The 25,693-nt window shown below is 37.4% G+C and overlaps 1 protein-coding gene across 3 annotated transcripts in view; it reads right to left on the bottom strand.

Annotated features, from left to right (window-relative positions):
• raph1a (Ras association (RalGDS/AF-6) and pleckstrin homology domains 1a) overlaps positions 1-25,693 on the bottom strand; it is a 62,824-nt gene that overhangs the window by 20,233 nt on the left and 16,898 nt on the right. For all 3 annotated transcript variants that reach the window (XM_052566139.1, XM_052566141.1, XM_052566140.1), the window contains exons 2-5: positions 23,145-23,201; positions 3,999-4,118; positions 3,521-3,629; positions 2,612-3,225 (exon numbers count right to left, since the gene is read on the bottom strand). In XM_052566139.1, the coding sequence (XP_052422099.1) occupies positions 2,612-3,225; positions 3,521-3,629; positions 3,999-4,118 (843 nt within the window). In that variant the 5' untranslated portion in view covers positions 23,145-23,201. The remainder of the gene's footprint in view (positions 1-2,611; positions 3,226-3,520; positions 3,630-3,998; positions 4,119-23,144; positions 23,202-25,693) is intronic.

Genomic DNA, 25,693 nt, shown 5'->3' with positions numbered 1-25,693 from the left:
ATAGATTAGCGAGATCCCACCACAACAATCTGAGTCTTTAAGACTATTCCTCTGAACAATGGAAGGAAGCACGCAGACAGCTCTGAAATGGTGCTCTGTTTGCCTTCTTAAAAAATTTCATCTGTGACCACAAACTCGTTCCTTTAGCAGGCTGGTTCACATTAACCAACATGGTTAACATACTAATATAACAAAACCCAACCCAAGTTGGGGGCAAAGGGTAACTCCACCCCAAAATGAAAATGGGAGTATACCTTTAAGTAAAAGTCAGTGACTGTCACGCACATGATTCATGATGGCCTTCAATTTATTTGAGAAAGAAAATTTAACTAATAACTAATGCATTTAAGAAATCTGCATTTGTTTAACTGTGCCCACAATGGGTTGAAAGTCTAACCATTAAATATTTGGGTTAGATCCAGCTAGGGCTGCACAATTATGACAAAAAAAATCATAATTGTCGACTATTCCTTTGAAACTGTAATTGCAATTATTAATTATGATTATTACCATTTACACTGACTTATGTTTATACCATTGCTTGATGCAACTGCATGCCGTATTTTTATATGAAAATAAACAAGCTGAAAACACTAACTGAAAAAGTTTTAGTGCTTTTCTATAGCATTAAACCTTAAATCTCAAATTTACATCGTATTGGTTTCTTCTTTAAATAATAAAAAAGTAAAAATATGAATGGTATTATAATGTTATACTTAAATTCAATTAATGGGAAAAACCCTTAAGATAACATGTAGAAAGAAAAAAAAACATAAGATAAGTGGACTTTGAACGATTAATTGCAGCTTTGAACGATTACGTAATTGTGGCATCCATAATTGTAATCATGATTAGAAATTGTATTAATTGTGCAGCCCTAGATCCAACTCAATACAACAACTAAATATAATCCAAACTAAAAAACAAAATCTCTTGTCTGTGTAATTAAGTCTGAAGTAAGGGTAAAAGCTGCTTTTATTTGGCCTGTCAGTCAGGGACTGAAGCAATGCTCAGTTTAATGCTTAATCTGCTCTGCTTGAGGTCTGATGAACTGAATAGGTTCTGTTCCAAAACTGAGGGAGCTGCCTACATGAGCAGCATTTTAAGTGCTTTAGACCTGAAGGCTGTTCCAACAGGCACCCCACTGAACACAACGATATTCAAAGGACCCATGACAAGATATTCATCATTTACTGGATTAATTGTAAGGATTTATTTAAAACTTTTTCTCTCACCCTTTCAGTCCCACTTTATATTAAGGGGCCTTCACTATTAATAAGTTGATACAATGCACAAACTGCGTACATGTTTTTACATTGCGCTTATATTTTGAAACAAATACCGGCTATTACATGTAATTAATTTCTGTAATTAGATTTATAATTACACCTACCCATACCACCCAACCTGTCCCTAACCTTACCCGTATCCCACCTCAATAACAGGATAGTGTTTTGCAATACAGTGTGAACACAATACACTGTACTTATTTTTTGATGTAAGCACAAGGCCACTTAATCTAAAGTGGGATCTTAATCTAATAAAATATATTTATATTTTTCTGATCTATAAATCACATAAAAGGTACGTTAGTACATATATAGTTTTCCAAACCCCAGGTTCCTTAAAAAAATAAAAATAATAATTTATATATATATATATATATATATATATATATATATATATATATATATATATATATATATATATATATATAAATTTTTATTATTTATTTATTTATATATATATATTTTTTATTATTATTATTATTTTAAAAAGGTGAATTAAAATAAGAAATATCTAGATTTTTAGTTGTTTGGTTTTGTTTTTAAGGGTTAGTTTCTGTCATTAATTAGTCATCCTTACGTCGTTCCAAACCTCCGCTCATCTTCAGAATACAAATTAAGATATGTTTGATGAAATCCGACAACTGCACAGACAGCAACACAACTGAAAACACATGTGCGCACTTTCTCCGGAACCATACCAATGTAAAGTGTTGTTTATGTTCAGGAGAAAACGCGCACATGCATCGTGGTATTCTCCAAAATGGCAAAAGATGGTACCTTGGGGGAGAAAAATTGTTGAATAAAGTTTTTATTTTTGTTTTCTTTGCTCACAAAAAGTATTCTTGTAGCTTTGCAAAACTGAAGATGAGCCACTGATGTCACATGGAGTGTTTTACCAATGTCCTTACTACATTTCTGGGTCTGGGAACATTTCAGTTGCATTGCTGTCTATGGAGGGTTAGAGAGCTCTCAGATTAAATCAAAAATATCTTAATTTGTTTTCCAAAGATGAATGGAAGTCTTATGGGTTTGAAACGACATGAGGGTGAGCAGTTAATGGCAGAATTTTCATTTTGGGTTGAACTAACCCTTTGATGCTTGTTTTGTCTTATTTCAAATTATTTTAGCTAACCTAAAGGCCATTTTGGAAGTCTGCTCAATGCCCCTATCGCAGGCTGAGATCCATGACCCTTATAAAATCTCTTTTTTTAGACAAACTTTAATGCACATTGCATGCGCCCTTCAAAGATAATGCATTACTTCAAGGTTAGTCAATAAAATCCTTCCAACATAATATAACTACAATACAATGCACCATTTACCTCTGAACTCGGCTGGTCCTGTCCGTCCCGATCAGACTTGGTATTTTCAATGTCTAGCGAGTCCATGCTGGATGCAGAGGCCGAGTTGATGCTAGAGCGAGAGGATTGGACAAAGGACCGCACCTCATGCTCAGTGACCGTACCCACCGACCCCGTCCTGCGATGATGATGATGGGAGGTCGGCCGCCGCATGGTGGAGGAAGAGTATGGTGCTGAGACTGTAGAGCCGAAGGATGTGGAGCTCTGCCTGGCTGCTTCGTCCATGCTTTTGGAGGCTTTTTCCAGCTGGGCTGTGATATCATCCAGAGAGAAGTTGGATGCCAGCGGGGGTCTGCTGCTGGAGCTGCCCACCCTGACAGTAGAGGCGGGAGAGGCACGGGTGCTACTGCTAGTGCTGCCGCCGCTGCTGCTCGCCCCTCCACTGCTGCTGCCCGTGTGCTTGGTGCTTTGACTGCGTCCGGCCGGGGGCTTCTGACGGACTTTAGCGTCCCCTGTCAGGCCAAGGCGGGAGGAAGCGGAGCTAGGCTTACCGATGGTGCTGAGCTCCTGCTCGATGGAGCAGAGGTCCGCCATCAGAGCATCCAGATCCACTGCGTCACCCTGGTTCAGAGCCTCTGTGAGGAAACATATGTGCACATGTAAACAAATCAGCTTTAAGCATGTCAAATATTTACTGAACATATGAAGAGCCTTGTGTTCCATGAAGTCATAATCACTTTTATTGAAAACAATACGTAATTATATATGTAGTCATAATGAATGTCTTTCGAATGCACAGTTCTCATTGCATGAATCATTTTGCAATCTACAGTGCCCATCTGAGGTTATAATGATATTAGAATATGATAATATAATATTGTGGATAATAATCGAATATATTGTAATGCAGAGTGTATAATGTGGCCTCACCGTTGATGTTATAAACAGAGAAGCGGTAGGCCATGTTGGCCATGTTTGTCTCTTGTCTGAGAGGTGCTTTCTGCACATTCTCTGGTCTCCCATCATCTACATGTAGACTCTAAATACAGTAAAACAGATACACAAAGAGTGGTGAGACTACACATACAGTATAATGCTGATACAGCTGTGTCAGTACTGAGAGTAACACTGCAGAGGGATTTCAGGACTATCGGATTAATTTGAAAAATACAGATTATCAGACATTCATACTTAAAACCTTTTGTTGCATAACATTAAGAACTAATAAAATAAGCTTTAATAGGAAATTGAAATGCATCTATGAGGACACTGCACAAAACTGAATTGAATGACTAATTGAATGACTGACAGACTCATCACGCTGCTTAAAGTCTCATGGGTATTGACATCACAAACCTAATCTACACTGACAACCATGAGATTATTACACAAATTAACTGGTTATCACCTTTGTCAGTTTGTCCAGCTCTCCAAGCCATGCGCCAAACATTTTGTCCAGGTCCTGGTCCTCTTTATCGCTGTCCTCCTCTGCAGCGTGATCCAGCTCGTCATCTGAAAACTGCTCCATCTGAAACATGAAAAGTCAAGGACTTTAGAATTTTTACAGATTTTACATTTTTTTTAATGGAACAACATTTAAAAACGTTTTAAAAAATACAAATAAAAATTTCGTACATTTTTTTTTTTAATTGTCATTTACGTTTAAGTAACCTAACCTCAAATATAAGTTACATTTGTTTCCTGCAAAACTACTACACTACCATTCAGAAGTGAAATATTCAGCGAAGACAATAATAGTATATAATAGGAAACATGTCTTAAAGCTGCGGTAGGGAACTTTTGACGCTCTAGCGGTTAATAAACAGAACTGCTTGCGTCTTGCGGAAGAACATCATAGCCAGAACTACTTCTCTCTGTTTAAGAATCACGAAGGTACTGGGTTACTCCGCAGCGGTACCCCCGAAGCAATCTAAAATAGTCCGAATATAAACACTTATTATAGGTGCACCCTAGTGATTCAGGACAAGCCAAAAACATGGTTTGGAAAATGGATTCATGGTGTACTCGCTTATTATGTTCATTTTTCTACATTTTGAACACAAACAAAGTTACGGACCGCAGCTCTGATTGGTTGTTTCTTACCGGGAGCGGATGTATTTCTGCAAATGGCAATAGGACCACTGGGAGGAGCCAGAGGAGCTTGATTTTTTTCACAGATTATCTGTCTCATATTCTACTGTCAGGACATAATGACAGGTTTAACAAATATGTAAAAAAAAAATATTTTTACAAAAGTTCCCTACAGCACCTTTATGCATCAAATCAGCCTATTAGAATGATTTCTGAAGGATCATGAGGCACTGAAGACTGGAGTAATGCCTATAATGATATTTCACAATATTACAGCTTTTACTGTATTTTTGATTATATAAATGCAGCTTTAGTGAGCATAAGAGACTTCTAAACATTTAAATATCTGAAAGGTAGTGTAAATCAAGACTATTTTAATTCAGAAAGTTTCAGAAGAAAAGGAACTAAAAGCACTGTCAATCAATACAAATGTCAATTGACACTCATAAATTCACACTCATGCTTTCTTTGAGCTCTGATGCACATGCATTACTAAGACCTCAGATTTCAGAACCAGCCACTAACCTGACACTTCAAATCCCACACTGCCCTCTGGTGGCCACAAAGACACTCTGTCATGATAATGCACGACCGAGGCAGCACAAACTGATGTTGTCACTATTGTAGATTATGAAGTGCTTATGTAACATCATAGACATTTTTTCTTGGTACACTGCGCTCAAAGCATAAAAGATTTATAGAGAACAAGAACCCCATCCTGTAGAATCTAACACTACGCAGGACAGATGGCGACCCGGTGTGTGATGCACACATCTGTATATATCAGTGTCTTATCGTCAGTGTTTATATCAGATGGCTTGGAAATCATCCTATCCAGTTGTAAATGGTTTTGGCAAGCTTAGCAGCAACACATTTCTATCGCTGTTAAAACACAGAGCCATTACCGCTCTCCAGCGTCTGTTTCTGTACCACACATCAACCCTCTCAAACTCTCTCATAAGGAGTTTGAAGTTTATGTACTAGCCAATGAACAAAATAAGCACTGTGCATAACAGAATGGGAATAATCCTCTTACGTTATTAAAATTCTTCTCAGGTACTTTGGGCTGAAAATCTCCTGTCACTGGTGAGGAAACCTCATGGACAGACTGTACCGGGCCACACAAATCTTCACCATAACCAAGCATGTTATGGAAAAACTAGACATGGGTTATTTACAGCAGTTGTTGGAACGGTTTCCAAGCCAGTCAATCTGAAGCCAACATTCCGTAGGTTATGTACGATACGCAGGGGGGGTTCATTTGAAATCTGGCAACCCTGTAATTGTGGGTCAGTCCTTCTCAAACATGCAGAAGGAAACTGGGCAGTGGAATGATGAAGTGCTAGCCAGATGTTGCAGAGTTTAGATCTTGATCAGAACAGCCGGCAGGATCATTAGAGATGGAGACCAGAGACCACCGCAAATATCTTAAACACACCAGCACAGCTGAAGAATGATCAACATCACAGTACATGTCCAATTACCACTTTTACTCAATCCACCGTTTCCTGATGCTTTCACTGTACAGTGATTGTACCACAAATTATAATACCATGGTATTTTGATATACACTACCATTCAATAGTTTTTGGTTGGAAAGCTTTTAATTTATGTTTTTTTAAATATGACCCTTATGCTCCCCAAGACTGTATCTATTTTATAAAAAAATGAAGTAATAAACTGAAATATTTGTAAATATTATTCAAATCTAAAATGACTGTTTTCTATTGGAATATATTTTAAAACGTAATTTATTTCTGTGATGCAAAGCTGAATTTTCAGCATTACTCCACTCTTCAGTGTCACATGATCCTTCAGAAATCAATTAAAGTTTAAAAGAGCAGCATTTATTTGAAATAATAATCCATTATAAAGGTCTTTACTGTCAATTGTATCCTTGATAAATAAAAAAAAAAGCTTAAATGACCCCAAAGTTTTGAATGGTGCCATATACTATGGTACTGAATTATTACCTTATTCATCGACTCATGGGGATTTGGGTTCGAATCCGGCTTGGTTTAAATCCCGAACCTCTCACTTTCCTGTCTGCCATTAACTTTTTCATAAATACAGGCTAAAAAGCCCCCAAATGCTTCAACTATAGAGTAATTGGTTAATTCTAGATTCTAAACAGGTCGGACTCAAGTTTCTGGAAAGTTTTCAGATTCAGATTCCACTTCTCACACGTTCTCCTGGTCTTGATTTCTCGACCCAGATCTTCCGAGCTTTATCAGCAATTGTTTATGTTTGATCGGAGGAGAGAGAGTGAGTGAAAACAGGGAGAGAATTAAAGGGAAGCGTTTCGAGGAGCTGTGCTACAATTAGCTCCCTGCGGTTAGCAGCCCTGTGATTTGGGCCGGGACCGGCAGGCCTGGGGCGTGGGCCACTACAGACGCTCAAACTGTGCTCGGAAAGAGCCCTGCTGCTGACACACACTGGCCCGTGTAGAAGAGCGTGCGAGTATGTGTGTGTGTGCATGTGACAACATCATCATCATCACCAGAAAGCCTGCGTTCACACGTGCTGCGAAGTCATGCCACGGTAGTCTAGTCTAATAAATGCTGGACCGGACTGCTTGGCTCGCACCTTCTCTGTTTTCTGCAGAATCCATCTGGAGACAGCAGCCACGTGCAGCATCAAGCCTGCAGAGGAGGCATCTGTTTCACATCACTGCCTTACACATTCCACTCACAGCAAGCTCTTCGCTCTGATGGAGTAAAGCCGGCACTCCTGTTGCCTCCTACATGCAAGTGTTAATACTTTACCTATACTTAATTAATACAGCATCATGTGTCCTACCAACACTGCCACACTCTTGCTGTGTCCACATTCTGTGAGTGTTCGGAATCCTACTTCAGATCCCTATTGACATAACATGCTACTGTATGTCAACCATCACGTGTCAGCTTGGAAACAATGATTTCTGGGTGCTGTAATTGTTTCTGGAAAAGAAGTCGCAGTGGGTCAAAAGTTATAAAAAGAAAAAAAAAATGGTAAGTTGACACTTGCATTGGTGCCCTGAAAAAACAAATACATTTATTTAATACTAAGTACACTATAGATACATTTACATATACATGTACTTAATAAAAATAATCTGTAGTTGTACTTTTAGCACCCTAAACTGGTTTAATTAAAGTCTGCTAAATTGGAACAACTAATTTAGCACTTAATGCATTTGTGCAGAAGTACTGCTGAAATCGAACTAAGGATATACTAAAGTATTCAGACCCCCTTTACATTTTTCACTCTGTTATATTGCAGCCATTTGCTAAAATTATGTAAGTTAAAAAAAAAAAAATGTATGTACATACAGCACCCAATATTGACAGAAAAACACAGAATTGTTGACATTTTTGCACATTTATTAAAAAAGAAAAACGGAAATATCACATGGTCCTAAGTATTCAGACCCTTTGCTGTGACACTCAAATTTCTGCTGTACTTAAGGTTCCTAAGAGCACAGTGGCCTCCATAATCCTTAAATGGAAGATTTTTGGGACGACCAGAACCCTTCCTAGAGCTGGCCGTCTGACCAAACTGAGCTATCGGAGGAGAAGAGCCTTGGTGAGAGAGGAAAAGAAGAACCCAAAGATCACGGTGGCTTGTGCTCCAGAGATGCAGTCGGGAGGTGGGAGAAAGTTGTAGAAAGTCAACCATCACTGCAGCCCTCCACCAGTCGAGGCTTTATGGCAGAGTGGATCGACCGAAGCCTCTCCTCAGTGCAAGACACATGAAAGCCTGCATGGAGTTTACTAAAAAAAACACCTGAAGGACTCTGGTCTAATGAGACCAAGATAGAACTTTTTGGCCTTAATTCTAAGCGGATTGTGTGGAGAAACCCGGCACTGCTCATCACCTGTCCAATACAGTCCCAACAGTGAAGCATGGTGGTTTTTCAGCTGCAGGGACAGGACGACTGGTTGCAATCGAAGGAAAGATGAATGCGGCCAAGTACAGGGATATCCTGGATGAAACCCTTCACCAGAGTGCTCAGGACCTCAGACTGGGCTATTGCAAGAATACTTTGGGTACATTTTAAATATCTTGCATTTAAAGACCGATATTATTCAAAGGCCATGCCATTCTCTTCAGTAGTGGCAGAAAAACATTTTAGTTCTAACATTAAGAAATAGTAAGAAGTAGTACTCCAAATATAGTCTAATTATAATTTTTATGTCACTCAAGTGAAATGTCAGAATAGATTTGAACTGTACTCTGTATGAAATAAATGTATTTTAAATATATTACTGTTTTACTAGTGAGTACTTGCATATAATAAACAATCAATTGTATTTTAGTTCCTGTCACTCTGAAAAAAATCCTAGCATTCAGAATGAGAATTAAAAAATAAATAAAATGTATGCATTTAGCAGACACTTTTATCCAAAGTGACTTACAGTGCTGCTAACGCAATGCTCTACCACTGAGCCACAAGAACACAAGATTAAAAGAATGAAACAGGAATAAAAAAAATTATATGAACATTATAAACAAAATACACGACGTCTACAATAAATTATTTCAAGCAAAACTGAAACTACTGTCATATGGGAATATGCTTTATAAATAAATTTAAAATATATTTGGCACATAAAGCCAAAAGTGCGTGCATATTGTGCAAGTTTTGCATTCTTGATGTGAATTCATTTCTAAATTTGTAAAACTTGCAGACATATTTAGCTCATCTAGCATGTTTCTGTAAGTGAAACAAAAATGAAAATATCCAATTTTAATGAACGGAAGTTTTGAAGTTACACCTCATTTAAATTTGTACTGATAAGAAATCATAGGCAGCAATGGAAATATTAAATCTGAGGGCATGTAGCTGTGTATGTGTGTAGGAGGACAGTCTAATGTGAACAGGAAGTGTGCAGGATGTAATGGATTCCTCATCCCCCTCGCGGCTTGTTTTGTAAGTCATCCCTAAAGATGAGGGCCATACCAAACCTCTACCATGTCACAACAAACACACACACCCAAAAGCAGTTCATCAGAAGATGTGACTCATTGCGTCAGTGACATTTGAGATTATATAACAAAAGGCCCATCAAATCCTTAAATGACCCAAAGTCAGAAAGAGCATCGTAATCAAGAAAAGGCACATCTCCACCCAAAGATGCCATTTCATAATCAACCACCATACCAGGGGAGTGTCAGAGGAATTCAACATTTATCTGAGAAGTGGATTTACTAAGAACCCTGGTTAATGAGCAGCTAAACCTAAAGGATGAATTTAATGGTGATAACTGTTGGGCCGATCCAAAAGATGTGATTCAACGTGCAAGAAATAGCAGTGTATTTACTCAGTGATGCAGTCTGATACCAGTGGAGAGCAGGAAATCGTATGACCTCTCAACAGACCAATGGGACCATCACGGATGTTCACAAAAGGCCACCCACTGTTCTACACAATATTTAATATAGTATATATTTTTTTAAATATATATATATATATATTTTGTTATTTAATTCTAGTCATATTTATTTATTTATTTATTTTTTGAAAATTACATCTGAATGTTCTCCTCATTAGACTCAGTGCCCATGATCTTTCCCATGATCCCAACTTCATATGCTGCTTGCAAATGTACAACAACTGCTTCCCACTGCCTGACCTTAAAACCTTTCAACTCTGGGCCAGAGGTCAGTCGAGTGCAATGGAAAAAGTGGAACAAATTTGCAAATGAAAGCCCAATATCTGGCAAAACTCTTAAAAAGAGAATGATAAAAGATTAATTAATTTATGCCATTACCAAGCCCAATATTCACAGCATCATTAATGTGATTTAAAGGGCATTGATGGGCTGTGTGGGCCTATCAGAGGCATTACGTTTTAAGAGTTAGTCTAAGAGTTAGTCTACTCTCATGCAGAAGGTTAAAAATGGATGCAAGGAGGCTTTGAAGTGGGGTCGTGACCCCTTTAGATTCTTCACACAACAGATGGAGGGTCGCATATAATGAAAGTGTGTTTGTAATTAATGAGGGCATAGTAAAGCCTGGAAAACACAGAGAGACTAATGCAAACAACAGGCCCAAGCTGGCCTTACAGAAGCCATGCATCACCACAATCATCACCTGTGAGTGCATCAAGTGACTCTACATATTTCCAACATGAGTCAACAAAACAGGTTATATTAAATGGGCATGATTCAACATGTAAATTACACTATTTAAAACATTTGGCGTTCCAAATAAATGTCAAAATCAGTGTATAAAATCATTTCTAATGGATCATGTAACACTGAAGTAATCACTGCTGAAAATTCAGCTTTGCCATCACACTAAAAAATAAGAAATTGATATATATTTATTGTATAAAAGTGTTATCGTAATACTATTTTAAAATATTACTCTATTTACTGTATTTGTCATCAAATAAATGGAGCCTTGGTGGACATAAGAGATTCTCCCAAAAATGTTTTAATTTAAACAAATCTTCCTGAACCCATACTTCTGTGTATACAGACCTGTTTAAGCCAGTACCCACAATGATGGATCAATAAAAGAGCAAAAAAAGGAACTTGTTTGTACTAAACATGAAACTATTTGAATCAATATTTGAATCAAAATAAAATTATCAGCATTAATTTATTTAAAAAAAAAGAGCCAGAAGCATAAATTTGTTGCCATGTTAAAATAAGTTTACTACATTACTGCAATTAGTCTACTACCCTGCACCCTTCAGAGTGTTCTGTCTTTCTCAAAGAGTGGGGAATAGTAATACTCACTTTTAAGTGGAATTTACCCATAATCTTATTTAACTAAGAGCATTCCTCTGAAATCATCACATGACCTTGTGTGACATCTTGTGGCAACACACTGCTTCAAAACAGCAAGTGCGCATTGATGCATCCAATTATACACCCGCATCCAAGCAAATTTCCTGAAATCTCGATTTGGAAGCTGAAATATGATCTGATGTATGAAAACTCAGTCTTGGAAGGAACTGTAGACACGTGGCTCAATCTAAGCAGTTCTTGGACTCTTGCATCCATGCAAAACCTTATCCAACCCCAACTACTGAAACAATAAGCAAGTACAGATGAGATTTACATGAGGAGCCAATGGAAAAAAGAAAGAAAACATTGGAGGGAGGCAACTAATGGACAGGTGCAGGAACTGCCAAAAGCTAATAAGACTTTTGAAAATAACAAATCTATACCATGGACTGAGCAGAGTCATGCAAAAATATACAGTAACCATCAAGTGTGTATAAATCTGATTGCATAGTCCTTCAGAAATGTTTTGAAAAATTAACTTTATTTAATATATATTAAGTTTATAAAACACTGGAACTGATGGAATTAAACACATAGAAAAAGATTCTGGAGTGAACAGAAATAAGCAGTAAATGCTACAATGGCTGGCTTTCAGCAGATCGTTTACGACTTGCGGGCTAACTTTACATCACCTAATCAATATTAATGAGCCAAACTGATGGCTTATCTCAAACCCCCCCTCACTTTTCTGTTCTTAAACCCTGTCAGACACGTTATGGAAGTAGAAAAAACATTAGTTTCCATTCGCAAGTCCAGCATTCATCTGATGCAGACATGGTTTATTCCAAAAGTGTCCTTGGGGGCTGCTTCAGTTTGCAGATCTTAGATTTATTCACCCCAACTTCAGGAGTAATAAAGATACAGAGGGGGGGTTTGGTTTGTTGTTGGGCTTAAATACAATAACCCTATGCAGACTGGGTATAATTACAAAGCAGCATTCACGTTCTTTGTATAGTATGAGTGGAAATGTTCCTCCAACCACACCACCAACTCAAGTCCAGTCACTTTTTTTAGTAAAACACGGAGGAGCACTGAGTGGCCATTTCCCACGACTACGGTACAGCTGTCATCCTCAGGGATGGGTGACTCGGGACACGACCGCAGTAAGCTCCTCGCATGAGGCAGATTCCAGCTGAGCTGTGGTGAGGATACAAGCAGAACGTCCGGGCAGAAAGAAATGGCTTCAAATAAGATCCAGATTTTCCTTCATTCCCTCTGCCTTCATCTCGAGGAGAAGAACAAATGTACTCGTGGTGAGGACGAGCTGGCCTCAGTCATCGTAGGAAAAAATGAAAAATGAATCAACAAGAGAGTCCAACTCTCAGCTTAGTATTCCAGATGTGAGCGAGGGAGCATGGAAACACACAAACATAACACATTCTCTCGCTTGCGTATGAAATCACATGCCAAAATAGACGGAAAACCATCCAAACGGGGGGCAAAACGGTCGAGGAGTGAGATTATTGGGTACACAAAGTTTGAAAACATTAAGCTTTATTAACATTTTCCTCCCTGCATACCTCTCTTTTCCTCCCTGTTTGTCTCCGTTCTTCTTCGCAATTTGATTGAGATTACTCCCCAGAGAAAGACAGGAGTGTCGTAGACAGAAAGCTGGAGACAGCCTTCCACACAGTCAACATAAACAGTACCAGGGCGATGTTTAGACTGAGGTTCAGCACACAGTGCCTTTGCGATTAAACTGTCTGCGAGTAGGCTCTTTATAAATGTTCAAAACAAAATAGAGAAAGAAAAAGCAGGAGGAGAGATAATAAGCGGAAAAGAAGGGACTTTTATCTCATTTCAGTATCAAAGGGAGGTCGGTCCCTTGGCGAGCCACTGTGTGTGGACACCACACACACACACACACCCGCATCTCTATCTAGACAGGGACCAAAATATCAAAACAGATCTTCAGAGAGGTTTGTGGTTCTCACGGATAAATAAAACCAACTGACAGCACTATAAAGGTCATAGCCAGAGATCAAAGATAAGTTGACTATATAAACACTGTATAACATTCCCAAATTCCCAAAAGAACATTTGTAGCTAGGGTCAATGACAAATAGAAGTGTCCATAACAAAGAAAAGGATATTAGTCACGTGTCAAACTCTCAGTTACATATGGTCCTGAAAAATCTTCAAAAATTCAATGTCTAAATTTTTTTTCGTATACATCACAGTGGACAAAATGTGTATTTTCCAAAAATATATACATTTAAACACATTTTTCAAAGTGTGTGTGTATGCGTGTCTCTGATATGCATGTATAAAGTTATAGGACATTGTCAGAAACGTACTGACCTTGAACAGTGTTGTATTGTTGACTGAAACTGAAACTATTAATGATCTTTCGAAAATTGGAATTAAATGAAATCATGAAACCTATTACATAAAACAAATGAAAAAATACTTGGTATCTGACACAAATACATTTAAAGTTGAAGTGCTGCAGTTATAAAAAAAAACCTAAAAAAAACAAAGCTGGAATAATTATTACAATTATTTTTATTATTGTTATTATTAAAGTTAGAAATATATAAAGTCATGAGGGTCTGCTATATAGTAAGCTTCTGTTTTAATTTCTTTCATTGGTGGCATCACATGACTTTGATTTAGTGGATAAAGGTTATTTAATTATTAATAAGTAGTGGCGCAGCTTACTTGAAAAATCATTTTCCCCTAAAATAGAATTCAAGTATATGCCAAACTACTATGAAAAGTTTTCCTTTCTTCTAATAAGCATTTCCTCCTTTATTCTACCAGTTATATCAACCTGACATATTTTACTTTATGTCCCCGAAAATATCAGAATGCAATTCACTTAAAACATGCTCATCACAGAAGACTTACTTTCAACTTACTGCACGTATGAACTGGATTTTTACAGAATTTTTTGATAAGTAATGGATTTATATGAATAAAAACATCACATAACAAATGAAACATAACAGCTCTCAAATGATAAGTTGCATAAAGTGCATGACACATGGTGTCCTGGTAGTGTGTAAATCTCCTGCTCAACAGATGGTACTGTCTAACATAATTCATCTCATTCGAGTCAGCACAGGCTGTTAGAGACCACATACAACAGGCAGACTCAGGTGCAGGGATGCTGGTGCTCAGCCAATGCCACTGTTTCTGGCACGATCCCTACATATGGGAACGATCATAGGCCGTATTCCCACCGATCCCACAGCACTGCTATGGCACTGAGATCCTTAAGCGTTATTAAAAAGCAGCCATTTATCTCCAAGAGAGACTGAAAAACACAAAAGTATGCATGTGACTGAGTGCCACGTCGTGCTCTGGGAAAAACAGACTGAGAATATGAAAGAAGAGACTGAAAAGAAAAAAATAGCAAGAATTCAGCTGAGGATGTGTGCTGGAAATGTTTAAGACTTCTCCAGTGGGAGCATTTCGCCAAAGACTGATGGAATATGTCCTACTGAACAGGTCTGAAAAACAAAGTCATGATTGCCCTTTCCATTTACTGCACAGGGCCTGGATGGTTATTTCCACTACAATTTCTTTTTTTCGCTTTAAGCAAAAGTTTACATTTTATGCCCCGTTCTTGTGAGCCCTACATTCCAGTCCATGAGATCAACTCCAAGTCCCAATGACATGCTAGATACCTAACTGCAGCGAGTCTTTAGTAACATATGATGTTCTTCCACAGAGTCCCATAGATCTTTATATACAAAAAAAAAAAAAACTAATACGGTTTCAACTTGTCATCCAAATCTAATTACTTACATTTAAAAAACTTGACTTTCAGTCTCCATGGCCTGCTGAAAAAGCCTCTTCGAAGACTTTTGGAGTTGTCATTCAGATCTGGAACATCCACTTTTCATGATCCAATAAATTCCTGATGAATAAAACAATCTCTGTCCTTCAGTTTTTTCACATTTCATACTCTTTTTTCATTCTGAAATGGATTATTATGGACGGAAAATAGATTCCAATGAAAGTTCCCACTAAAAGACAATCAACCCTTAACTCCTGAGTGGTTATCAAGAGTCTTGAAGAGGAAATGGAGGTTCAGGAAACAAATGAGAAAGCTAGTCCAGCAGAGTGTTTTTAATTGCTCTCATCAAGGGCATAAAGCTCAAATCTGGACATGGACCAAGCATACAAACATTTTTACTGGCTTCAGTTGTGGCTATTTATATTTCATGACCAAAGACTAGTGCTAGGCGGTTTGACCAAATATCTGCATTACGTTTTTTTTTTTAGGATTCTGGCAGTTTGACCATTCACTACAGTCTTTCTCTGACTGTGCCTTTATATTAATCAGAATGCGTGAAACAGTTAGTTACAGAACCACTTTATTTTAATCACAATCCAAACAAACATGCTACCATGAGCAGTGTTTGCTGTAAATTAGATGCAAATTCACTCTCTGCCAGCAGGTGGTGCTTATGGAACAGCAGCGATACAGCGGTTCCTTGGTTACTGCTGTAAACAAACCAGCAGTGTGCTTTTAAATAATACATTAATATGCATTATACAGAGTTAAGATGAAAAGAAAATAACATCTTAACTTTTCTGAAGACGGACAGTTCCCGTCAGAGATGCATTATATAAACCCTTCAGCCCCAGTTCAGTATTTGGAATTTCTTCCTATATTTCAGTGATCTTGCTCCGCCTGTTATTTTCCCCTCTTTGCATTCATCCTCACTCTCTCTGGCTTCCATTAATGCCATTTGCAGTTTGCTTATTTGCCCATTTCAAGATTTTGTTGTGTGCTATTAATAGTTCTATAAGTTTCCCAACCATTAGTCAGAAGTGTATGCAGTTAACAGGAATTGAGGAATGGAAATGATTCGTTCATCAAAATACTAAAATAACAGCCAGAGTACAAATGTCACTGTAAAAACACTGTGCAAAGACAGATGAGGTACATAAAACTGGCCACTGCTCTGGGCGGCACCGAAGGCACACTCATGCTGTTACGTAACCATGCGGTCTAATTGCTGTGTACTACCAGACCTGTTCAATTGCTGTATAATGTACCAGCCCTGTGTAAAAACAGCAGCCTGTCTACATGACCTTTCAGAGCTAAAGTCAGAACAAGAAGACTGTCTCACACCCGCCTGAGCTACACCCATCACACATCCATCACTGGACCACACTTTTCCATTAAATATTTCATTAAAATTGGCAGAAGTACACTGAGGACTCTCAAGCAAATTCTAGAAAACAGTTCTAAGGGTTGTGTGATTTTTCATGGCTACTATATATGAGCATGTTTTAACAGACCCCATGAAATCAAAGTTTTGTGGATTTAAGTCTACATGTGCTTGCTTTGAGGTCATCTATATGCTAGTTTGTACATTAAATTTGATCAAATAAGCTCTTTGTATATATACACTCACCTAAAATGTGGCAACATTGTATATTTCAGAAAAAAATTATGACATACTAACATGCATAACCAATTTTTTTTTAGATCAAATGCCTCACACTAACATCAGTTGTTTCGGACAAAGCTATTAATCAATTTCTTAAATAAATAAAAAAAATAAAGAAAGGGCATTCAACATGCCCTTTCCAAACAGCCTGTTTCAAATGGAAATTCATCAGAACAGGAAGAAAAAACGCTTAACAAGCCACTTTCTTGGGTTCTCATGAATGTGTACATATACTCAATATTTGTGATCAAACTTAAGTGGCAAATCAACCAAACTCTTTGATCACACATTCACTCAGTATGTTAATCAGGATTAAGTATAGAAACATATCCTCTTTGATGATGTGGAGAGTCCCCCCCCCCCCCCCCCAAGGAATGCAGTGGATTAATTGTTTATAAAATTAAAGTCAAAGAATATCTCAGTGGCACCACAGTCTCCATGTTTATAACCTGCAGAAATCACAAGGCCACATCTAGAGCTCAACACACAACCGTGTAGCGACACTACAGATAGTGGAAGAATATGCACAAATCAATCAGTCAATTTGTCACACAATGCATGTGAAAATGTCTTCACGCTAAGTGCAAAAGTTGCGGTACAAAGCAAAAATCTGGAATGTCCCCGCTTTCACGAGGAAAGCATAAAGAAAACCATGTGTCAATTAATTTGGTCCAGGACTCTTAACAAGTTGCAGGTTTAAATTTGCTACAGACTTGCATAGATGGCACTATTTGCTACACATAAAAGCAAGAATTTCAGTGTTCCTTTGCTGAAGTGAAGAACACTAAATCCTCCGTGCAGTTCCCTTTCATTGCTCTCATTATTGCAAAACTATCGTCAATGTTTCCCAACTTGATGGCACTGCAGATTTCCAGTCTGTACTAAAATAACCTTGTGAGTTAACAGAAGAGATGTCTTTATTCAGTCAGATCTGCCATGCTTCTGTCATTTCCACATCCCTGACCAGGATAAACAATGCGCCATCCAACACTCTCCATGGTCAAACGCCTCTCTGAGGCTCATGGGAGATGACGGACCAACCTAACGAAGTCATAAAAACACACACGAAAATTACTTAACAACATCTCTACACGCAACCAACAGAAACTAGGCTTATATTTGACATTAGGCTAAAATTTGGTTTCAAAGACAATAGATCCATAATATTTTACAGATGATAAATGTCCATCAAGTTGGTTTGTTTGGGTGGGAGGGAGCTAATACAATTGGTTCACTTGCCAGGAAAGATGAAAATGAATACAAAAGGAGAATGATCCTCTCAAACAGAAGCTACAGAGATGAAAATGAATTGTTTCCTATGTCTCCATAAGCAGGATGTCATTCACCACTGCTGTTTATATATGTGTGTATATAGGAGGGCAATAGTGTTGATTTGTAGGTTGTCTGAATATCCTAGTTTTGCCTTTACCAAGAGCAATTTTACCTCACCAGATAATCAATTAAATAACAACTGTGCAGTGATTTTTGTAACAAGGAAAAAAAAAACATAATTGTGTATTGTAATCTAGATAGATATATTTATTTGCATTCAATTAATATTTATACACAACCCTATGTTCACTTTTTTATGCATGAAGATCTTATCCATGTGAGACCTGTTTTCACCTTTGGACCAACAAACCCATAGCCAAAAACTCACAGCTACATCCACCCTATTAAGAGAAAAGGTAACCATCCTGCTTTTTTCAAAGAAGTAAAAATAATGCAAAACAAATGGTGAAGATACTAAATATGGGAGCCCACTGGACTGGGGATAGTTGATGGTGTCTGGCTCTAGAACAGCTGCCTGTCCATGACCAAATTAAACACTGGAACCAAAGCTAGGCCAAGTATTCCAGCCATTTGTCTCGTCAATCACGTGGTCAATTCACATTAGCGAGAGAGCAAAGGGTTTAGGGCAGGAGGGAAGAGAAAAGAAGGATTCGAAGGTCCTAACATCCTGCAACAGAGTGACAAAGCATCACTAATGTCATCGTTCACGCACAACTGAGTGCTGTAAACGAGAGACGTGCATGAAGACTCCCTGCGTGGGCTTGGCAACACACACAATGGGTGAGAGTCTTCACACGCGGCTCTGCCAATTAGATGCAGAGCAGAGGATCCAAAACAAACTCCAAATTAGCAAATTAGCCATTCTGTAACCCCAATAGATGCACAAGTGAGCTTAATTCAGTAAAACTCACCTGATTGATCATTACTTGCTAAAAATCATATACAAAAGCTCAAAGCAATATTCGCAAGGATGCAAATTTAAATATTAAATATAAATTCAATTCTTGAGCATTATGCAAGACATAAAAGTCCTATGCTCAGGTCTAGATGCCCCTTTACACATCTCCAACCCAGAAGGGTCTGGTGTCTGCCAATGACACGTATTGGCAATTGACCAGACGTTGCACAGATGCTCCAGTTTTACAGCAAGTGCTTGAAAATATCATGTCGTCCACTAGGTCTACTAGTTAAGAAGTCACAAAATATTACAAATAAAAACAAAGGTTTTTTCTTTGGAGCGTGAAGAACATTTAAATAACCTAACAAATCTTTTTCCACTAAATAACCTTATGTGTATTTGAAACGTTCCATTAATGTAAAGGTTCTTCATAGATGCCAATAAAAAACATATTTTTTTAAGAGTGTACCAAAGCCATATCAGCCAAGCCTCTCTAATGTCACAGTTGTATCTCAAAGCTTAAATATATAGCCAAGGCATAAACTCTAGCTGGGATAAAAGGGGGCAACACTGTCTGCCTCGGGGCTCTAAGGGAAATTAGGGGCACTTATTCAGTAACAGTACAAAGACATATCAGAGGCAGCCTTGCTGATGCTACCATTAAATTTAATGAGTAAGGAGAAAGAGGGGTGTCTGCATTAGACAGTGAATAGAATCGACTATTCTGGTACAGGACAGTCCAGCTGAGGCCCCCACATTTACACACAGCAGGGGGGGTTTGTGTTCATCCACAGAGACATATGAATCAATACTGTCGCCCATTCTCTTTTCAAACAAACCTACAAGCTTTGAACATGGGCCAGGCTGGCAGAAGTGCCAGTGTACACATCCCAATGACCTGCAGTTCATCAATTTAAAAGATGAGTCTAATCTGAGTTCATGCAAACATGGCCTAGAGATGGTTGGAACTGTTTTCAAATGTAGATCACTTGCCATGCTACACTAAACCCATTAAGTAATGTTGAGGGAAGTTGAGGGCTGTGAGTTGCAGCAACAAAGCATCCAGAATCAATTATCAATGAGCCTACGATGTAAATCTACAGATTTAAGAGGATAAAAAAGTGTATTGTAATATAACATACCACTCAAAAATTGAAAAAAAAAGAAATTAATACTTTTATTTGGAAAATATGCATTAAATCTGTTTAGCAGTAAAGACATTTATAAAATATTATATAAATAAAAAAATCTGAATCAGAATGAGCTTTATTGCAAGCAATGTCTACACATAGGAGGAATTCGTTTTCATGACAGTGACAGAACAAAAACACAGAAAAAAACATATAAAGCAAGTAAATAAGGAACAATACCAATTTACAATTGTAAGTGCAGGTATATTCCAATGGTTTTGTAGGTACAAGTAATTTATATGCAAATGTGCAAAAACGCTGTTCTTTTAAACTTTTTTATTAAAGAATCCTGCAAAAAAAAAAAAAAACTGTTTTCAACATTGATTATAATAAGAAATGTGTTTGAGCAGCAAATCACCATATTAGAATGATAACGTGACAGTGAAGACTGGAGAAATAGCTGCTGAAAATTCTTCTTTTTTCACAGAAAAAAAAAAAAAATTTTTTTTAAATATATCCAATATTTGTTTTACTTATATTTCACAGTATCTCACAATATTATTATTTTTACTGGCTACAGTTTTTTGATCAAATGAATGCAGCCTTAGTGAGCATAAGAGACTTCTTTCAACCAACCTTTTGAACAATAACAATGTCATAAAATAAAATAAAGTTATGCGGTAACACATTAGAATGGGTAGATAAAAGCACATTGCACTCCTCCATTATCTGCTTTCCTGTGGGTGCTCTGACATCATTCCATCACTTCCTGTACCCACTTGCTCTTTTCTTATCTTCATGAAACCAGTGCAATCAGAGCAGTCAGTTTGTATGGTGCTGAAAGGTCAAGTCGGAACAGAATTCAGTAAAGTAAGTCTGCTAAGGTCAACACCACTTCAGGATCTACATTTGAAAGAGCTCATGAGTCAGCCAAAGGCCATTCTTCCAAACAAAAACAAAGATCCTGGTTTGTATATGTTATGAATAGAATCAAAACTATCACACCCTTTCTAGAGGGCTGCATATGAGGCAGACACACAAGCTGGCCCTTGAAAATTAGACATTTGGATAGTCTGACCACAATCTGGCCCAGTGATCCTCTATTGTGTTAGGCTTTACTGACACATAAATGTCACTATCCACGACAAGGATACAAAATGGAAATACATTTTTTAACAGCTGGTTTGTGAGATAGGTAATTACATTTTAGAAAATGTCTATCTCTTTTTATTTTATATGATGTATGCAACCCTGTTACCAAATCTAAGGCATGAAACAATGATTTGAACAGTTCTGTAAATTTATAGCAAATATTAAACAGAAACAGTTTCGTATTCAAAATTTACTTAAATAGAGACAATTAAGTTTGAAAACAAATCTTGGTATATTATTGGAGAATGTATAATACTTAATTTTTTTATAAATAAAGAAAAACAATTGTTTTTGTTTTTTTACAATAACTTGGGCAAAAGAGTTGAATTATGCAATAATGAAAAAAATAATAATTTAACGTCAATTCATCCAATTTCATCACCAATTTTCAATTAGATGTGATTTCAATATTAAAATATTGAAACATAAACATAAACATAAAATATCTAGGTTGGCATTCCTAAAGAATTCATGAATTTACTGCTTTAAAAAACAAAAGCAATCTCTATCCCGTATTATGGAAAATACCAAATAAAAGCAGTGTGATCAATGCTAGCTTTAGGTAGCAGCTGAAGTCGAGAGTTACTAGATACTCCAAAAACAGCTCACAGTGGGACAGAGCGGCTGCCCGGGAGCAGCACATACTTTCAGATTCTATTTCCATCTAAACCAAAACAATTAGAAACACAGCACCTTTGCACAGGCTGTGTGGAAAGCTGCTTCTTTGGCATCTAGGGAACTAAAAACAGCTTTTCTTCAAGGCTACTGACATTGTTTTCATTCTCCCCTGACGCCCTTTACCAGTGAATCATGTGACTACAAAAAATATATAAACATCAATGTTAAAGTATCTCTTTACAGTATGGAAAGTTTAACCATGTCTGACAATTTTACAAAATTTCCAGTAGGTACATGACATCTTGCTCCTCAGACAACTGGTCTAGACACCTAATGCAGAGAGAAAACACCAACACTCTTGTCCTGCACCTCACTGATGAGGAAAATGACACTTTGTATAATTATTGTTCAAGGTAACTTGAGACTGTGAAGTGTGAAGTCTTTGCTCTCGCAGTGGTGGGGCCTGACGTCCTCTCCCACTGTCCCCTCTCATTAGCACAGAGCTAAAGCAGGCTCTCTGAAGAGAGGACCACACTTCTGTGATTCCTTCTGAGACGAGACATGAAGAGGCACTAAGTGAGAGGGTGGATGGAGGGAAGCAGCACTGAGGTTTCGAGGGGTTAATGATAGTGTGTCTGTTTGCACACATGCGCTGGAATGTACGGCAGGCGGCAGGTTTCAGACTTGATAACAAGGCACACGACACACAGGGATGTAATTCAGGAACATCAGAGTCCTGGAGGAGAGACTGGGTCTACTGTTTCCATATGTCCCCACATGCTTTCACTTTTCAAATGGAATTAGCAATGCACACAGACTCTGTGGCAAGCGAACGGGAGGATCCGAGGCTTAAAGCAACGTTATTTGAGATTTCGCTAACTTACTCAGAGGCTTTATGGCATGGTTTTTGTTCACAGACATTATGTTCCTTTCAAAACACGCATCGCATGTCTATGGAAATATTCAGAGTGTTATTAAAATATATTATGGAATGTTTAGAGAAAAAAGTCAATCACGCATTCAGTGGTGTTTTTTTTTTCTTCAGGGAACTCAACATGTGGTATGACACTAAAACTAAATAAATAAATAAATAAATAAAAAAAAATAAAAAATAATAAATATATATATATTTATATATAAATACAGCAGTCAGCTGTTTTAGTGCTAAAGAAAGCTTACCTTTGGTTCTGTGGCAGTGCCAAGCTGATTTCTGAATGGAAAAGGTCCTCAATCAATCTGTGGAACAGAAAAGAGCAAAAGGAGATTATGCAGCTGTTGCTCCATGATGTCAAAATGCTGTGCCGTTGATTTAAAACTGTCTTTAAAACTATGATTAATGTGGCCACCATTCATAAACAAGTTGATATGACCAATAAAAACATGAAAAGGGTTGTTTAATAGAACACGGCTCTAGTGGTCATGACTGAACCTGAGCTGTTCAAATGTTTCAGCATTATAACCCAAGATTCAATTAATGCTTAATGCATGCACATAATGCAAGCACATTAGTTCTTTAAACAATGTGAAAGCTTTGATGGAATAACATTTCAATTAAACTGAAAGCAACTGATTGATCAAGTCTAATGACAAATCTTATGAGATCACAAGAAGCAGATGTTGACATGGGGCTGGTTTCGGATTTAAAGCAGAGAAAGCCTAATATATCATTAACTCTTTTCACAACCAGGACATTAAATTACATATGCATACCGCTATATAGAGAAAGATTATATTTAGAAACATCGAAAACATTGAACATCGAAAGAATGCATTTTATTATATTTACTGTAGTCTAATTAACATGACAATAAAACTATAACTAACTAGTCAAATGATTTTTAAAACTATCTGTCAATCTTTTTTAGATAGACACCGATTATAATAAGCTTGATCTTTTTGTATAATAATTAATTTTTCTATTTTGGCTGTTTAATATCAGATCTTTAAAGAGTAGCACACAACAACTGTAATCTATTTCACCATGTGTTTAAAAGTCAACAACAGTATTTAAAGTTTAACACTTATTTAATGTGTTGTTTCATGTGCAAAATGCATTTATGTAACACAGATATTCATTCTCAAATGAGAAACATCTAGCATTTTAAGCTTGACATAGCCGTGCATTGTTAAATTAGCAAAATAAATGTTTTATTGTTGTATACTTATGCTTAGATTTTTGGCCTAAAAAAGTGACGCTGTTATTGGACACTTCTAATAGAGGGGAATAAAGGTTGTATAGGAAGTATAGCATGTCACACTACAGGACACTGCTGTCACTGGTTGTCATTTCATGCCAGTGACACAATTACTGTAAGAAGAGCTGAAGAGCTAAAGCAGACTGTATACAACTCCTCAAATAGGCTTTGTTGAAAACAAATCCTGCGTATTCCCCTATAAGGTATCCTGATGTGTTATATTCAAGACTAAATATTATCAAATACTAATAACATATTAAATGCTGCAAGAATCTTCCTAAAATAGAATTGTTACCATTAGATACGCTTTAGTGCCTCACATACTCCAGAAATGAAGTTGAGTCAAATCAACACCAGTGAACTATAAATAAACAGTCCACTGTAGTGGTGTGTGTGTGGGTCAGTGGGTTATGCTATTTATACAGAGAGTGGGGTTAAAATGCTTTGATACACTCTCACACACCCTTCTACATGTCTGCTACACAGCTGTTCACTAGGTTGTATTTACAAAGACTAGCTGCCTCTTTGTAGCTCCTCAAGGTTGGTCTTCCAAAAAACAAAATGAGCAAACCAAATCTTAGGCTTAGGAAATCTGAACCCTCACTAATGAGCAGGGCAAGAGCACCAAACACACTTTCCACACAGACACCCAGTGAGGAAAATCACAAACGTTTGCAATTCAAATTCAAGGATCAGCTCTCTGCGGCAGGAAGCCACATAAGGCCTAATGTTATGAGCTAGTTACATCTCGTTCATACTGATGGAAGGAGAAACAAAAGAACGATTATCACTGTGACTTCCTCCACATCCCTCTGTCCATATAGACGAAAACTGATACACTTCCCTTTGATGAACATGTGAGCGAGAGAGAGTATAGGGCAGAGCAGCATGCATGTAATGCAGATTTGAAGAACACAGTTGCAGTGTTTCGGCGCATGACGTCAGAGAGGAGAAACCGAGCTGTCACACAGCATCAAAGCAAGCAGTGACCACACACTGACCTAATACTGCAGCTCCGTTTAGAAAAAAACACACTAGTGGAAGGAGCTTGTGCCATTTAGGCCAGTTTCATTCAGAAAAAGAGAATGACAAACTCATGTTTTTGAGAGAACAAGCTACTTTTTAAATCGCTACCTCAAATCTTTAATGTTGTATTGCACATAATGCTTTTGATGTGACAAAAAGGATTAAACAAATGCCAAGTTCTGTTATGAAACTAAAGATGGCATAGGCTGATGGGTCGTTAACACTAGGGCGGTCACTTTTAGTTCGAAAATCGATTGCACAATCGATTGGACCAACCAAAAAAAGTTACAAAAATGAAAATAGGGAATCGATTTTAACCAAATATGTACACTATTCATTTTAAAATAATTCGACAATTAAAAAATATAGATGTAACAAAACTCACAAACAAGCAGAAAAAGAAAATAAAAAATTCCGAAAGTGCAGTGTGCCCTGCGAAAGCTAGACAGAAAATACCAGCAATTTTACGCGCCTATAAGACCCAGTGACGTCGAAAGCGACCTCTCT

This window comes from Carassius gibelio, chromosome B9, assembly GCF_023724105.1.
Source record: "Carassius gibelio isolate Cgi1373 ecotype wild population from Czech Republic chromosome B9, carGib1.2-hapl.c, whole genome shotgun sequence".
NCBI classification, from domain to species: Eukaryota; Metazoa; Chordata; class Actinopteri; order Cypriniformes; family Cyprinidae; genus Carassius; species Carassius gibelio.
This window is presented reverse-complemented; position numbering and strand designations above follow the sequence as displayed.